Source organism: Heloderma suspectum, chromosome 9, assembly GCF_057233095.1.
Source record: "Heloderma suspectum isolate Gila_16-S chromosome 9, 16-S_ref, whole genome shotgun sequence".
NCBI classification, from domain to species: Eukaryota; Metazoa; Chordata; class Lepidosauria; order Squamata; family Helodermatidae; genus Heloderma; species Heloderma suspectum.
The window spans coordinates 32035931-32050330 of NC_139466.1; the positions used below are offsets into that span (position 1 = coordinate 32035931).

Below are 14400 nucleotides of genomic sequence, written 5' to 3' on the forward strand. Positions count from 1 at the left end.
CTCTGTGTGTGTCACACATTAACATGCGTCAATAGCAGAGTGGTTGAAAAAGATAAAATCTCTTGTTAAAAAACAACAACAGCATTGTTGCATTCTGCCCTTGCTTCAACACTAGCTTTGTGTAGAGAACATTACAATAACCTGTAAGGCTGGCTAGCAGAGGGTGGATGACAGTGACCATGCAATATATAAAAGCAATATATATAGAAACGGTAATACATAAAAAACACACAGTGGGGGAACTATAATAAAAGAGCATTTCAGTCATAAGTTGAGGAAAGCAGCTAAAATGGAATTAGAAATGTCTGTTTTCCATTAAAATGATTTTAAAGGACTTAGTGATGCAAAGTAATAGAAAATTAAATGCTACCTGTCCAGTTGTCTGTGACAGGAAAGAATTGCCTCCATGTGGCCAGACAGGGAAGCTGTTCAAAATCTCTCCCCCGCCCCCGCAACAAATGTCTTAACAGGTGTGCCAAGGCAGGCAGGTAAGTAAAATTCTTCTGGAATTGATTGGAATTATTTCTAAGGCAGATATAACTAACCTTTCCATTCCAGATTATAGAATAGCTAGCTATTACGTACAGTCATCACATATTGTTATATCTAGAAACACTTTAGAAATCAAGATGAATTCTACATTGCCAGTATTCCCAAAGTTGTGTATTTTGCTTTTGGAAAATGCTGTGTTGCCTTCAGATGGGATTGAAATTAGGATTTGTGTTCTTCTTCTTAGGTTATCCTTGTGCAAGTAAACCCAGGAGAGACTTTTACAATTAGAACTGAAGATGGACACATTCAGTGTATTCAAGGTAAAGGAGGCATATAGATTTGGCCCAAAAATATATAACCTGAAACTTCTGGTATCTGACATTGCATGCTTTCTTCTTCAGTACATTATACCTATGTGTTTGGAATGTATGCTCCCAGCTTTAAAGTCTTGCCAACCCCCTGACAGAAGTCAAGGTTACCCATCTACACCAGTGTGCCACCCACACAACCAGTCCATGGACATTCAATGGTCCATGGACCATTGTGGACATTCAGTCCACAACAGACCATAAGCAGGGCGCGTGTAAACTGGAGAAGAGTGCTTACAAAGAAAACAAGTTGAAATATCTAGTGCAGAGAAGCCAAGCAGCATACAACAGGGGAAGCCCAGGCGGGTGGGGGGGTGGTCACCAAGGTCACACTGCCAGCCTGATCTGTGGAAACTTTTCTTAACCCCAGCACAGTGAACAGTCAGACCCTGAGCATGGGCAAAACTCATGCAGACTGATCTCATAAGGGGAATTTTATTGGGCATATTTCCATGCACCCAACAATCTATCTCTGTGTCAGTTTCTGGAGGAAGTGGGGAAAAGATTGGGGGGGGGGAATAAAAGACCTTCCCTAACTCCAGTAGGCTGCAACTGAAACATATTGAAAGAGTACCTAAAGAAACGTGATATTTAACACTTTTAGGGCAAAGCCATTTGCTCTCTTTTCACCTCAAGTTATTTGTACTTGGTTGTCTTGGATACTAGGATTTAATACAGCAAGCAGCAACATTCTGTTTCTGGAGCTTCATCAGTTTTCACAGTGTGGGAGGCAAAACGGGCCTTTCATTATATTGTCCATAAATCTCCCCCCCCCCCCAGTGTAAGACCCAGATGTTGTCTAGCATTTACACTGGGAAAACTGTAGAACCTAGAGGCTGAGAAGGAACCAAGATGGGATTCATTTCTCCATGCCTGTGCTGCTGAGCTGTTTCCATCTATTGATCCATTCAGAACCCAGGTAGAGAGAGAAATGCCTTTTTACTCATTCTCTGTTGCTTCCTGTTATCTGTTTTAGTAGCAGGAAGAAGGATGCAATGATTAAGCCAGGGGAGAAGAAGTATGGGGTCATGACTGTTGTCAGGAGGGATGAGGACGAGATTGGGGAAACATGTGACTGTAGCTAGAGCAGTGATTGGGACAGTTCTTCTCTTCAGAGAATTATGGGCTACCAATGGGAATATCTGGAATTGGTTAATCCTAGTCTAAAATACTTTATTGTCCCATGCATGGTAACTATTATGTAAAAATGATGTAATACCTGACCATGGTTTGACCTTATAAAAGCAAGTAGGTATGAGTCTTAGGCTTGCACACTACCTACTCCCACTCCCCTCTGTCCTTGTGCATGGTGATTAATAACTTCCAGTCCTTTTTGCGGTAAACCATAGCTTGCTGTTCTGTCTAAACAGGCAAGCTATGGCTTGTGTTTGCTTGCAAACCAGGGTCGGACCCTTTCATGCAATCCTGGTTTGCATGTAAGTGTAAAACATAGTTTACCTGTTTGGTGTTGCATCTAGTTACATATGATTTGATAAGTCTGAATGGAACATAAATATAGTATTCCCTCAAAAGGATAAATCTTCAAAATGGCCTTCAGATCCCTTATTCTTGCTTGCTTTTCTGGTATCTAAGATTGCAGTCCTAAGCATAATTAAGCAGAAAGTGACCCCCCCTTCCCTTTCTGTAGTGGTATAGTTGTTACAGCCAATCTGAGTATGTACAAAGAGTTCCACCCCACATGGTTCTTCTTGGAATATTTACATAAGATGCAAGCAGCTTCACTCCCATGGGCCAGACTGCTATTTGCATGCCACAGAAGGAAACCATACCGTTGGAAATGTTTGTGTTCTCAGACTTGGTTCATTTGGTGAGGGAAGGAATAATATTAAAATGAATAAGTAAACATAAAATAAAACTAATATACATCTACAGGAATAAGCAAACCACACTAAAGTAATCCAGTAGCAATCCTGCAGTGTCATTGGTGCCCTTGAAAATCTGCTTCATCTCTCTGAACCTGTAATTCTGGGTGTTAGATTTCTGAGGCATGACTCCACCGGTCAAGGTTTTCAAAAACATAGCTGTCTGGATTCACATTTTCCACTGTGGTTTCCAACAGTTTGGGAAATTCTCTAAGGTTTGTCATTTCCATGAAGTCTACCATTATCCTTCAGACCCATTACCCATTCTTACTACTGTTTCTTACTTAATGTGGTTTGGGGGACTGTTCTCTGTAGCATTTTGAAGCTCTTGAGGAGATCGGAAAATCACTTAAAAGCTTTTACATAAGAATGAAATGTGTATGCATATGTGGGATTACCATTTAGATTATCAGATGAACCGTGACTGCATGCACATTAGTACAATATGTAGACATGAACACTCTGTTGCTTGGTTTCCTTTCAGGTCCAGCACATGTTCCTATGATGTCACCAAATGGTTCTGTGCCTCCAATATTTGTGCCTCCTGGCTATGTATCTCAGGTAATCACGAAAGAGATTTCCCAGAAAAAAAGAGACTTTCCCACTTCAGTGCTTTATAGAGGCTTTAAATGGCTTTAAATTGCAAGTGGGACAGACGTAGATGTCTCTTCCCCCACCCCCAATCCCCAAGTCGTGTTCATGCTCCTGCTTTTGCTATTGACCTAATAAAGACCTATAATGCCCCAATCTCTTAACCACGGTTAGGAATCAGGAGCACCCTGCAGCAGACGTATGTGTTCTCTTTTCTGCCTCCCATCTAAATTGTCTTCCCTCTTCAACATTAAACAATAGCATTGCCTCTGCACTGTGGTTCAGACTAACCATGATTAGCTTTAAAGCAGAATTTGAAAACAGGTTTTGAAACTAGAATTAATATTAATCTAAGTGCAGATGGAACACTACATCATGGTTGATGCCAAAAAAGGAGGATGGCGGAGTGCACAAGCATGCAATGGTACTCCCAATTTCTTAATCATGGCTGAGATGAGGAACCATTATTTTTTCCTAGCGGTCCAACACTAGGTGCTCTCCTCTGTATCCACTGCGAAGCAGGTTCTTGGAAGAGGGACTGAGCCGGGGGCTGAACTGGAGGACCCTCCCATTTCTTCACTAAAGCCAATATTTTCCTTGCCCCTTTGATCAGGGCACATGTTCTAATGCCTTGCTTTAGGCCCGTTTTTTCCCTTTGTTCGCAGATGAGGTCAAAGAAAGGAGACAGACAAGAAAAGATTTGATCAGTGCTGAACCTTGCTGGGCTCGGTTTCTTCTCACCCATGCTTCCAGAATGCCAAGTGCTTAATCTTACCGTTCTTCAGTCTAATGTGGTGGTGGTAACCACAACCCCTGTTACTTCATCCCCAGACTGTTGAACAGTCCATGCCTGGCTAATAGAATAGCAACAGAAATTGTGTTCAGAACAGTGCATTCCTCCTCCTTTACAGTCTTTGTTGCTGTTGCTGTTCATGTCGCTGACGCCTCTTTATCACCTTTTGTTTCTTCAGCAAAAGCGCAGGGTCACATAGGAATAAGTTTTGCCATAACTTAACTCTTGAACAAATCAGTCCTTGCCATTGGCATGACCTGCTAGCAGGTGTGGGGAGGCCTAATTGCTTCAAGTCCCTTGGATTCCATTTTCAACCTCAGACTCTATCTTGGAGGTCATGTGCAGCTAGCTCCTGAACACTGCAGCTATGATGTCCAGTCTAATTGGCTTCAGTGACTCAGAACCACTCTGCTCTGAGTGTTGAGCTTTTCCAGGAGGGAACTCTTAAAGCCCTCTCGATTCATGGAGCTGAGTCAGGCACCTCCCGGAGCATGCTTATCATGCCTTCTTGAATCTCAAAGGGAATCTTTGAGAAGGCCTTGGATTTTAAGATTTACCCAGTAACACTTCATGCTCATCAGAATCAAACTGTACACAATGATCAAGGTTGAGACAAAACAGTAACTGCAAAAGATGTTCTCTTTACATGCCTTTTTTAGACCACCTTGATGGAGTGCTGCTTCGGCTGACAGGAGCTTCCAGTTGCCTGGCCCATCTGCTGATCCACCCTTTGCATTTTTCATGTGCATCACCTAAGCTTGTCCTTTATCTCCGAGGTTAATGTGTGTTTTAATAGAACAGGAGTTAATCCTGCCAACTTTGAGAGTCAAGTCTAAGCATCCTCAGGAAAAGTCTTGGCAATGTCTGTAAGAGCTCCCAAGACAGTCTCTGTGGGGGAAGGCCCTTCCATCCTTCTTCCCTTGTAAAGTATGGGGTTAAGGGGATGGAAATGAAGGCATCTAAAACATCTAACCTATTGACTCCCATTGCTGTGTCAGTAGTCACTTTGTAGAGGGGCTGCTGCTCAGGGAACAATTGGGGGAAATTTACAGGTACGCCAAATCTTTCTGTCTCTATACAGCATTGTAAACAACGCTCAATAGTCTTTAGAATGGCAACATTAATATAGTATGTACATTTCATGCATTTCTGCTGAAGAAATTATACTTCAGCTTGTTATAGAACTATCTCAGATCAAGCATACCTGTGCATAAGATGGCTTATAACCAAGGAAGGGTTTTGTCCAACCACAATCACACAAGTAACACAACCTCAAGTTAATTGCACCTGACCTGAAGTTCACATTACAGATTACCTTTGCGTAATAATCCGTGGCTCGACACATTCTTTCTTCTCTTGAGGGCAACTGTTTCCCATCAAGTCTGACTTGCGTTGAGTTGAGAAACTTCAGTTGTGTGTGTATTTGGCATAGCTAGTAATGCCAAACCTCTGTAATTCCTGTTTGGCCAGCTAGGAAACTCTTGAGAACTGACTGGTCAAACTAAACAGGCTTCAGGCAGAATAATTTCTTAAAGGAGTTTGTAGAATAGAATATTTGGTTTGATATTTATACAATTCTTTGACCCGGACTCAAGCTGTGATTAGATTTTGCAGGTGGCTGATAGTATGCTTTGAGTTATTTACTGTTAAAGGAAAATGTTGATAGGAAGAATGCATGCTGTACTGCGTTTCATGCAAATGGTAAGGTTAGGTTTGAGTCTGTAATGGTTACACTGTAACTCATCCATTGCTTCTGGTTACTAGAACATGATGCTTATTTCACGCTAAACACATGATCTCCCTCTCATATGAGTTATTACCTGGACTTCGTATGAGAAGCAAACTTGTGTCATCCTATCTTTGCTAAAGTATACATATTTAGTTCCTTTGCAATGTGTTTGGATCTGGATTTCGACTTGTGCTTGGGGTTGCTGTTTTTTGACACATCAATCAAAATGAAGTTTTGGCACTGCTTGAACATCACTGCAATAAAATCCAGTGGATGTGTGAATCTTGTTTTTTTCTCTCTGTTAGATCTGCAAGACAATTTTGAGTAGGTGATTAACAATATTACTATTCAAGATGGGATATGCCCATTTATTATCTCATTTCATTAGATATATTTAAAAAGCACTGAACAACCCATAATTTTAAAACACAAAATAACTAGGATAAGCTTGGGAGAGTGAAAATGAGAGCCAGAGTTCTAGACACTGATGTATTGGTAGGTTCCCTCCCATCCCCACCCCCCAGAATTATAGTAACAAATTGGTCTCTCTTACTTTGTATTACAGGTGGTGGAAGAAAAATTATAATAACAAATTGGTCTCTCTCACTTTGTATTACAGGTGGTAGAAGAAAATGGAGTTCGGAAGGTCATAGTTATGCCACATTCTACTGAATTCCACCCCTCCATGCATCCACCTCCACCACACGTGCCCCATTATATGCACCCTCACCCTGCTTTGCTTCCCCATCCACCTCATCCAGTGTATCCTGCAGTTCCAGGGACAGGAGAAATACCACCACAGTTCATTCATCAGCATCCACCACCACCATCACCACATCTTTATCAAGAGCAAGGTAAGGAATTTGCTGATAAGAGAAAATGCAGTCTTGTAGTTTGCTCAGCTGCATTCAGAATGCCCAAGGCTTCCTGGTGAGAATATGTGGTAGAATGTAGCAGCTTGTTTCCTGATTGGGATGCATCAACGAATAATATTCTCGGCACAGTAGAGAGTTTGGTTTTGTCTTAAAACCCAAGATGGCTTGGGTTTCCTACATAACCTAGATATGGCTTCCTTCTTTACATTCCTTTACAATTTTTAAGATCAGCCACAAGTCTTCTCTTGACCACACCACCCATGTAGAAAGGCCAAGCAGCAAGGGTATGTAGAGAAGCATTCCTAGTAGCTTCCTCAGTGAAGTCGAACTCCCTTTCCTTAGAGAGTTACCATCTGATCCTGAATCTTTCTGAAAACATTGTAAGACTTGTTTAGGATTTCTTCTAATGGCTGTGGTTGAGCCAGTATTGGGTGGTTTGAATGAATTTTCTACTTGGGTACATTTATTTTGATTTATTTTTAATCATCAGATTTTAGTTTAATTATCTACTAGCCCATCTTATGAGAACATGGCAAGATAGAAATTGAAATAAGTATTAACAAAAGGAAGATGCTCCTTACCTCAAACGAATGTTGCAAACACCATTTTACTGTGCAGACCACACGTATCTCTCAAACCCCTTTTCTGGGAGCCATGGTAGAAGCTGAAGGAAATTCATCCTGCTGTTGGTTGTGGTTGTTCAAGCTGCTTGCTGGGGGCATAGAGATTGCCAGCACTGCTCTTCGTGGGGTCATTCCACCCATTGCTCAGAGCCAAGACCACACAACAGTCTGTTATTATGGTTTGGAAAGTGACCACTACTTGCTGTCAAAAGTTGGACTTGGACAAAAAGACAAGGGCCTCTCTTGCCAGCTCTCTTACCAGCCTGGCCACAGTGCACAAGAAGCACAAAAAAAGATGTAAAAATACATTATGCCTTGCTGTAATGTATTTATGAAGATTTACAGCCCTTCCATATTTTGGCAGCTTACTCAAATCTACAGTTACCCATTTTGGAAGGGGAAAATAACAAGGAGGAGCTTCCCTCTATGCATTCCATAAACTCCTCCAAAACAGCATCCTTAGGTTGCCTTCATAAAAACAGGTGGCAATTCATAATGGAGGGTTTTTTCTATGAGGGAGAGAACAAAGGATTACAGTAGTGGTTGTTCCTGTAGCTGGTAAGTAAGACCAGTCTATCCTTCCCCAGGCTGCTGAAGTTATTGCTTGAGAATTAGAAGCAGAAGTGAATTAGACTTGTGGGAGTTTAAAAGTGAAAGCTTGCATTTTATCATCTCCCTGAAATATCATTACTGTTGCTTCTGTGGGGTGTACAATATTATGTTAGAAAGCTTATTTTATTTATTAAATTATATCCCGCCCTCCCACTAAAAATAGCACTTACAGGGGATTCTTATCCCCATTTCTCCCCCACACGCATTCACACACACACATGCTATTTGTGTTGCAATTATAAAATTAACTTTGACAGCTGCTTGCTAGCTATAAGAACTGTATCCAATTATTTATATTTTAGACTTCTATTTTATCCAAAACTTGAAGCTTTTTAAATAGAGGTAGGGGGCAGTTAAAAAAAAAGAGATTAAAAATCAAGGTATTGCAATTTCTGTGTTCCGTCTAATGGGCTGTTCTTGCCGGTGCCCTTTTAGAGTCCCGTTCCCATGGCAGAACAAATTTTGTTCAGCGAGATGAAAGAACTCTCAAAATGCAGGAGCATTTGAAGAAAAGGCTAAAAGACCGACAAGCTAGTGGACATACGAATAATAAAATGAACAGCCCTCCTTCTTCACCTCATAAAGTTAACAATAGTGCCAACGTTCAGAATGGATACGGAAAGGGACAGCAAGGGACAGGAGGGCAAATAAAGCAGAAACAAGTAGGAAAAACCAGGGGAAGCCCCATCCCATTGGCTGATTCAGGAATGGGAGGTATGTAAGAACTGTTTTGGAAATGAATGTGTGTTTTGCATTTTGCATGTATTTTCCAATGAGAATTAAATCTAATGGCAATGTATTCTTAACGGAACAAAGAGAGAACTGTGTCTTCCCTTTGTTCCTTCAGGATTTAACAAGTAGACACGAATGGCCTTTTAAATAATACTGTTCTACATTATTTTGGTAGTGAGGAAAGTTGGGTCAGTTTCTCCCTGCAGGGCATCTGGAAAATTAGGTAGCAGCATGTTTATTACAAATCTAGGTGGCCGACTTGCAAGAGAGAAGAGCTGGAACCTAATATTTCAGGCATCTTCCTATTTTGATCTTCCATTGACACCTCCCACACACACACACACACATATCAGTTACTTTGTGTAAATCGGGAGCTTGAGAAGCCACCAAAAGAAGTTGATGCCTTCAAAAAGGATTATTGTGATGGGTGTCCAGAACATTTAGTACTCAGAAACTATGTATGATTTAATTCCCAGAACATTTTGTCCTATATATCCACTTCAAGAAATATTTAACATCAATTGTAGTTAGATGAGCATAGGTGAGCCTGTCTTTTAAGTTTAGAAGGTTTGCACTCATTCCTCAGGTCACCTTCCTTTTCTGTGTCTGGCCTCTCAATTTTCCCACTCACCCTTGTTCTTACCTCTTGTCAACCAGGGGTTAGATTTTCTGATAGAGACAGCTTATCTCAGGGGGAGTTTCTTGCATAAGGAGCCTAATCATTGGCAGTTGGAGGCTTGGATGTAAAAGAGAGGACTAAGATTGCTGTATTAGCTGTGCCTGAAATGTAGCTTTTGCGAACGTTGACTTTTAGGCTGGACTTGGGGGCTTGGAAAATGCACTCACCACATGAAAATACAAACACATCTCATCAATTTTAATGGGGTTGACGAAAGGGTCTTGATAAAACAGTCCTGTTTTGTGTACTGTTGAAAAACAGAGGCTTGTATCCAAAGCACCATGAGCTGAGTTCCATGTGCAACTGGGCTTTCCTTCCCACCCCTGCAGTCTTTTGTGTGCTTGCTAAAAATCTGATCCAGAGGGTTGGGGGAACCCTAACAGTATGCATTGTGATGCAGAAGGGAAAGGAATTGGTGAGCCTTCCTTGTGTGAGCAAAAGTCCATTCCTGGTTGCTTTAAGGGCTTTTTGGATCCATCAGAATATATACATGCATCTGTTACCTGAGTGATAAAGTACATGTGTATTTCTGGATATGGCTGCAGGCCAATTAAACGCTTGCCTTTTACCTATACTCTCACACAGAAGTAATTGACTTCAGCAGTAAAACATAGTACTTAACTTCTGTGCTGTGTGCACTGCTAACAGAGTTGTCTTCCCCAAATTATTTTGGAAGGTAAAATCCTTTACTGCTAGATTAAACTGTGTCTGTGTGAAAGCGTGGGAGCAAATGCACCATAACACTGGCAATGTAGGCCCTGTTGCCAAAGTTGTGTGCATGGTTTAATTTGGCCTGTCATGGACTGAAGAAATGAAGTGCAAGCAGCCTGTTCTTGTAAATATACCAAAATTGTATATACAATGTAAATATACAAAAATTGTATTGGCAAGGTGAAATAGAAAAAGGTACTTCAGGCACATTTGGACCTGAACTTCAGTACTCATGTGGCATCTCTACTTCTGTTGACTTATTTCACCCTTCACATTACTTTGTATCCTGAACCTTGAGCCTTGGCAGGGTAAGTAGAAAAGCTAACATGAATTATCTGAAAACATAAGCATGTATATGCATGGGTTTTCCTTTCAAATGCTCCTTTGCTGAAACTTTTTAGTCTTAATTATTGAATGCTTAAAATATCTCACAGCAAGATAGACAACCACCCTTTGTGGAAATGCTTTGCTTATCATTTGGTATATAGCTAATCTCCAAAATGGACTTGTCTCAAACTCGTTCTGGAAAAACATTTAACAAAAGAAAAACAATGTAAACTATGTCTCCAAAATAAAGTAACGGATAGACAAACCTACTGTTAGAAGGTAAACAAACTAGAATTTTCAATTTCCGTAATTTCCAAAGGGAAAGCAAGATATGCAGAAATTCTTGATGGTGTAGGACAAACTAAGAGGAAGTCTGTGCAGTTCTGTTACTTCTGTGCAGTTTGCATACTTAGCATATTCACTGGTCAAAACAAATAAGGGCAATGAACTTTGCACAGCATATACTGTTGTTCTTCTAATAAAGTTCTGTTTGGGTTGCAGTTAGATAAGAGTTGTGTTGTTTAATTTCCCTCTCCATCTAACACTTTTTTTTTTCAGAATCTGACACAGAATCTAGAAAATCTGAAGAGCTCTTAAGCTTCAGTAAGCCTACAGTAAGTAGTAATACCTCTTAATTATGATATACCATTCCCATGCCTCCTCAAAAAACTCACCATATTATTGTTTACAGAGCCCAGCTGAAATAGAAAGGGTTTGCAATATCTGGAGATGTGACAGTGTCCTTTGAAATGAGGGTTTCATAGTTGTGAAATAGCTACAAACAATGGCACTCTGTATGAATTTGTTATGCAAATCCTGGTGAATTGATGGAAGAATCAAATGGGTGTTCCCTGACCTTGGATATTACAATGAGACATCAAGAGAAAAATCAGTCATAGGTATTATGACACTAGGTTTACCCCTCTGAATATAAGATACCTAGTTCAAGGAGTCTGAGCCTGGGCATTATTCAAGACTGGAAGTATTTTGAAACCCTTGGTATGACCATTATGAGTTTTGACACAAAGCCTGCTTAACTTACATTCTTGTGAGCTTTGGAACCAGCTTTGCGGTTGGGGGAAGGGGAGAGGAATAATAGTTACATAACCAGGACAGCCATCAAAGAGAAATAGGTGGCCAGGAGTTTTACTTGCCTATTTGGAATCTTCTTCTTTTTTACAGTCCATGGCATTTAAACAGAAACATTTTTTTAAGTTGGATGCTACTAAGAGCCAGAAATCTTTGTGTGGTGCTTTATCTGAACTAAGCATGCTATATTAGCATAGCAACTACAGCAAAAGAAGATGCTGCGTTTTTGGCTTTGTTCACTGTAACTGTGGTGTATTACTCTGATAACTATATATGTATAAGATGGTTGTGATTACTTTTAAAACCCAGCTCCTCCCATACTATCTTGACTGTTCCCTAAGATCTGATGGCGAAGCCCTTCTCTGCATCCCAACTCTGGCTGAGGCAAAGCTGATTGGGATGTATAAGAGAGCCTTCTTGGTAGCTGCACCTAAATTGTGGAACTCTCTTCCTCAAGAGGCCCATTTGGCCCCCTCTCTTTTTGTCTTTGTCCATTTAGTTAAGACTTTTTCTAAATGACAGGCATGTCATTTTCCTGTTGTGTTTCTCATAACTGTTCTGTTACATTTTAATTGGCTTTTATGTACTGCAGGTGTCTGTTTTGTTTAAATTGTTTTGTTGGATATTGCTGTGTCTTTGTTTTTAACATGATGAAAGCCATGTTGAGTGAAAAGGTGGGATATACATTTTCCTAAATAAACATAATGCCAGCAAGATATTCTAAGGTGTTTCCTATCCATAGATTATCTCCTTGTAGAAAAAAATGTGTGCCCCATCATGCTTGAACATGCAAGTATCTGTCTTACTTCGGTGCACAGTTTTCATGGTAAAAAGTGGGTGAAATTTGAACACTGATGACAATTTCAGTACACAAAAGAAGGTTTGTCACCTCAGTCAAGTGACCTAATTTTCTAAATACACAGTTGTATAGCAGTTAAAGGGACTACTGAATAAAGGACAATATTGGGTCATGTCTGCGATTGTGGAATAAGCTGTTAATGGATGAGCTATACAAATGATTTAAAGAACTACCAAAAAAAATGGAAGTAAAAATGAAATTGGACCCGGTACTTATATTTGGGGCAGGGAGGATAAGACACCTGCATTCTTCTAACAAGCCTTGCATATTCTAAAAGGTGACTGTACTCCCTTTGTTTTCAAAGATCTCTCAAATACAAGCAAGATCAGCAGTCCTGTCTTGGAATTCTCCAGTTGCATCACATAATGAAGAAACTCATAATCTCACTCCTGCAACATTCAAGTTTGAAGTGGAAGTCTCGAACAGTGGTAAAAACGGAAAATTTAAATCTGTTTACAGGTAAGTACTGTTCCTTAATTTAACTACACAACTTGTATCAGCTGATAGCTTTAGCACAAATGTGACCACTAGGTTTCTTCTCCAGCTTTGTTTTCGTCATAATTATTCTTAAATCAAATTTGGGGGTTGTTTCCATTGTAGAACTTTGAGGGCTGAAGAGCTGACGTGTCGGCAGATAGAAGTTTTAACGCGCTATCCTGACAGATCGATACACAGTCCAGTACGCTGTCACCTCAGGAGTACTAATGATAGGAACATAGGAAGCTGCCTTATACTGAGTCAGACCATTGGCCCATCTAGCCCAGTATTGTCGACACTGACTGGCAGCGGCTCTCAGGGGTTTCAGGCAGGATTCTTTCCTTTCCCTACCTGGAGAAGCGGGGGGTCGAACCTGGGACCTTCTGCATGCCAAGCATGTGCTCTGTCACACTGAGCTATGGCCCCTCCCCTGAGCTATGGCCCCTCCCCTGAGCTATGGCCCCTCCCCTGAGCTATGGCCCCTCCCCAATCCACCACTGTGGGCAAATGTTTAGGATAAGGTTGCAAGAAAAATGTGGTTGTACTTGGCATGGGGCTTTATTGTTACAGATACTTTTTTGGTACAGTTACTAACAGATTGTTCTTTCTGCAGTGGTGAAGAGACAACTTTTATTCTTTCTGATCTCAGACCAGCAACTGATTACCATGTCAGGTGGGCATGAAGAACAAATGTCGCTGGAGAGTGCAGCCATTGCTGAAATGGCTGAATTGCTTTCCAGATATCTACCTAGTTTGAAGTTCATTAAAAGAATAAACGTTTCCTAGGAGGGTGGGAAAACAGGTGTTTAAAAGATGGAAGATGAGGCATACAAATGGTGTTGCAGATAATCTCCTTACTGACTTGATTAAAGCTTCTGGTGTGGCATAGTATCAAATGTGGTGTGGTGTAGTAGTGAGCATGTTGGACTGGGAGCCAGGAGATCTGGGTTCTAGTCCCCACTCGGCCATGGAAGCTCACTGGGTACCTTTGGGCCAGTCACAGACTTTCAGCCCAACCTTCCTCACAGGGTTGTTGTGAGGATAAAATACAGAGGAGGAGGATAATGTAAAGCCACCTTGGATTCTTTGCAAGAGGAAAAAAGGCGGGATATACATGCAATAAATAAATAAAATTTTAAAAAGTGCTGCTTTCCCCCTGCAAGCTGTGTCCTGAGCCTCAACCCTACCTGAACTATGACAGGTAGTGGGAACTTGTATAATTGGTATCGTGGGACAGGTTTTGTTTTGTTTTTAACATGGCATAAAGAACAATTTCAGAATAGTACTCGTGCTTGCTGGGTGCATTGTGTCCAGCTCTAATTGCTCTGAGTACTGGAGAGGGTGAAATAAGGGCATGTGTCATTAGTCTTCCAACCAGCTTCAGTAAGGGCGGAAATGCCTCCGTTATCATCCTCCCTTCTGCTCCAAGCCTGGCAGTTCTTTAGGCAACTCGGAGGACAACATGAGAGTGGAAACTGAAGCCAAGGCACTTCTTCTCACATTGAAGTTGGTACAAAAGCTCATGTTCTCTTCTTTTACATTGCAGGCTTGGGCAATGAC

The 14400-nt window shown here is 40.9% G+C and overlaps 1 protein-coding gene across 3 annotated transcripts in view; it reads left to right on the forward strand.

The window, feature by feature from the left end:
• The window catches only part of FNDC3A (fibronectin type III domain containing 3A), an 88665-nt gene that overhangs the window by 42345 nt on the left and 31920 nt on the right, over positions 1-14400 (forward strand). For 2 of the 3 annotated variants that reach the window (XM_084814071.1, XM_084814072.1), the window contains exons 3-9: positions 737-812; positions 3228-3304; positions 6476-6710; positions 8402-8680; positions 10974-11029; positions 12668-12822; positions 13454-13513. In XM_084814071.1, the coding sequence (XP_084670197.1) occupies positions 737-812; positions 3228-3304; positions 6476-6710; positions 8402-8680; positions 10974-11029; positions 12668-12822; positions 13454-13513 (938 nt within the window). The remainder of the gene's footprint in view (positions 1-736; positions 813-3227; positions 3305-6475; positions 6711-8401; positions 8681-10973; positions 11030-12667; positions 12823-13453; positions 13514-14400) is intronic. The other variant, XM_084814073.1, reaches the window with a different exon arrangement.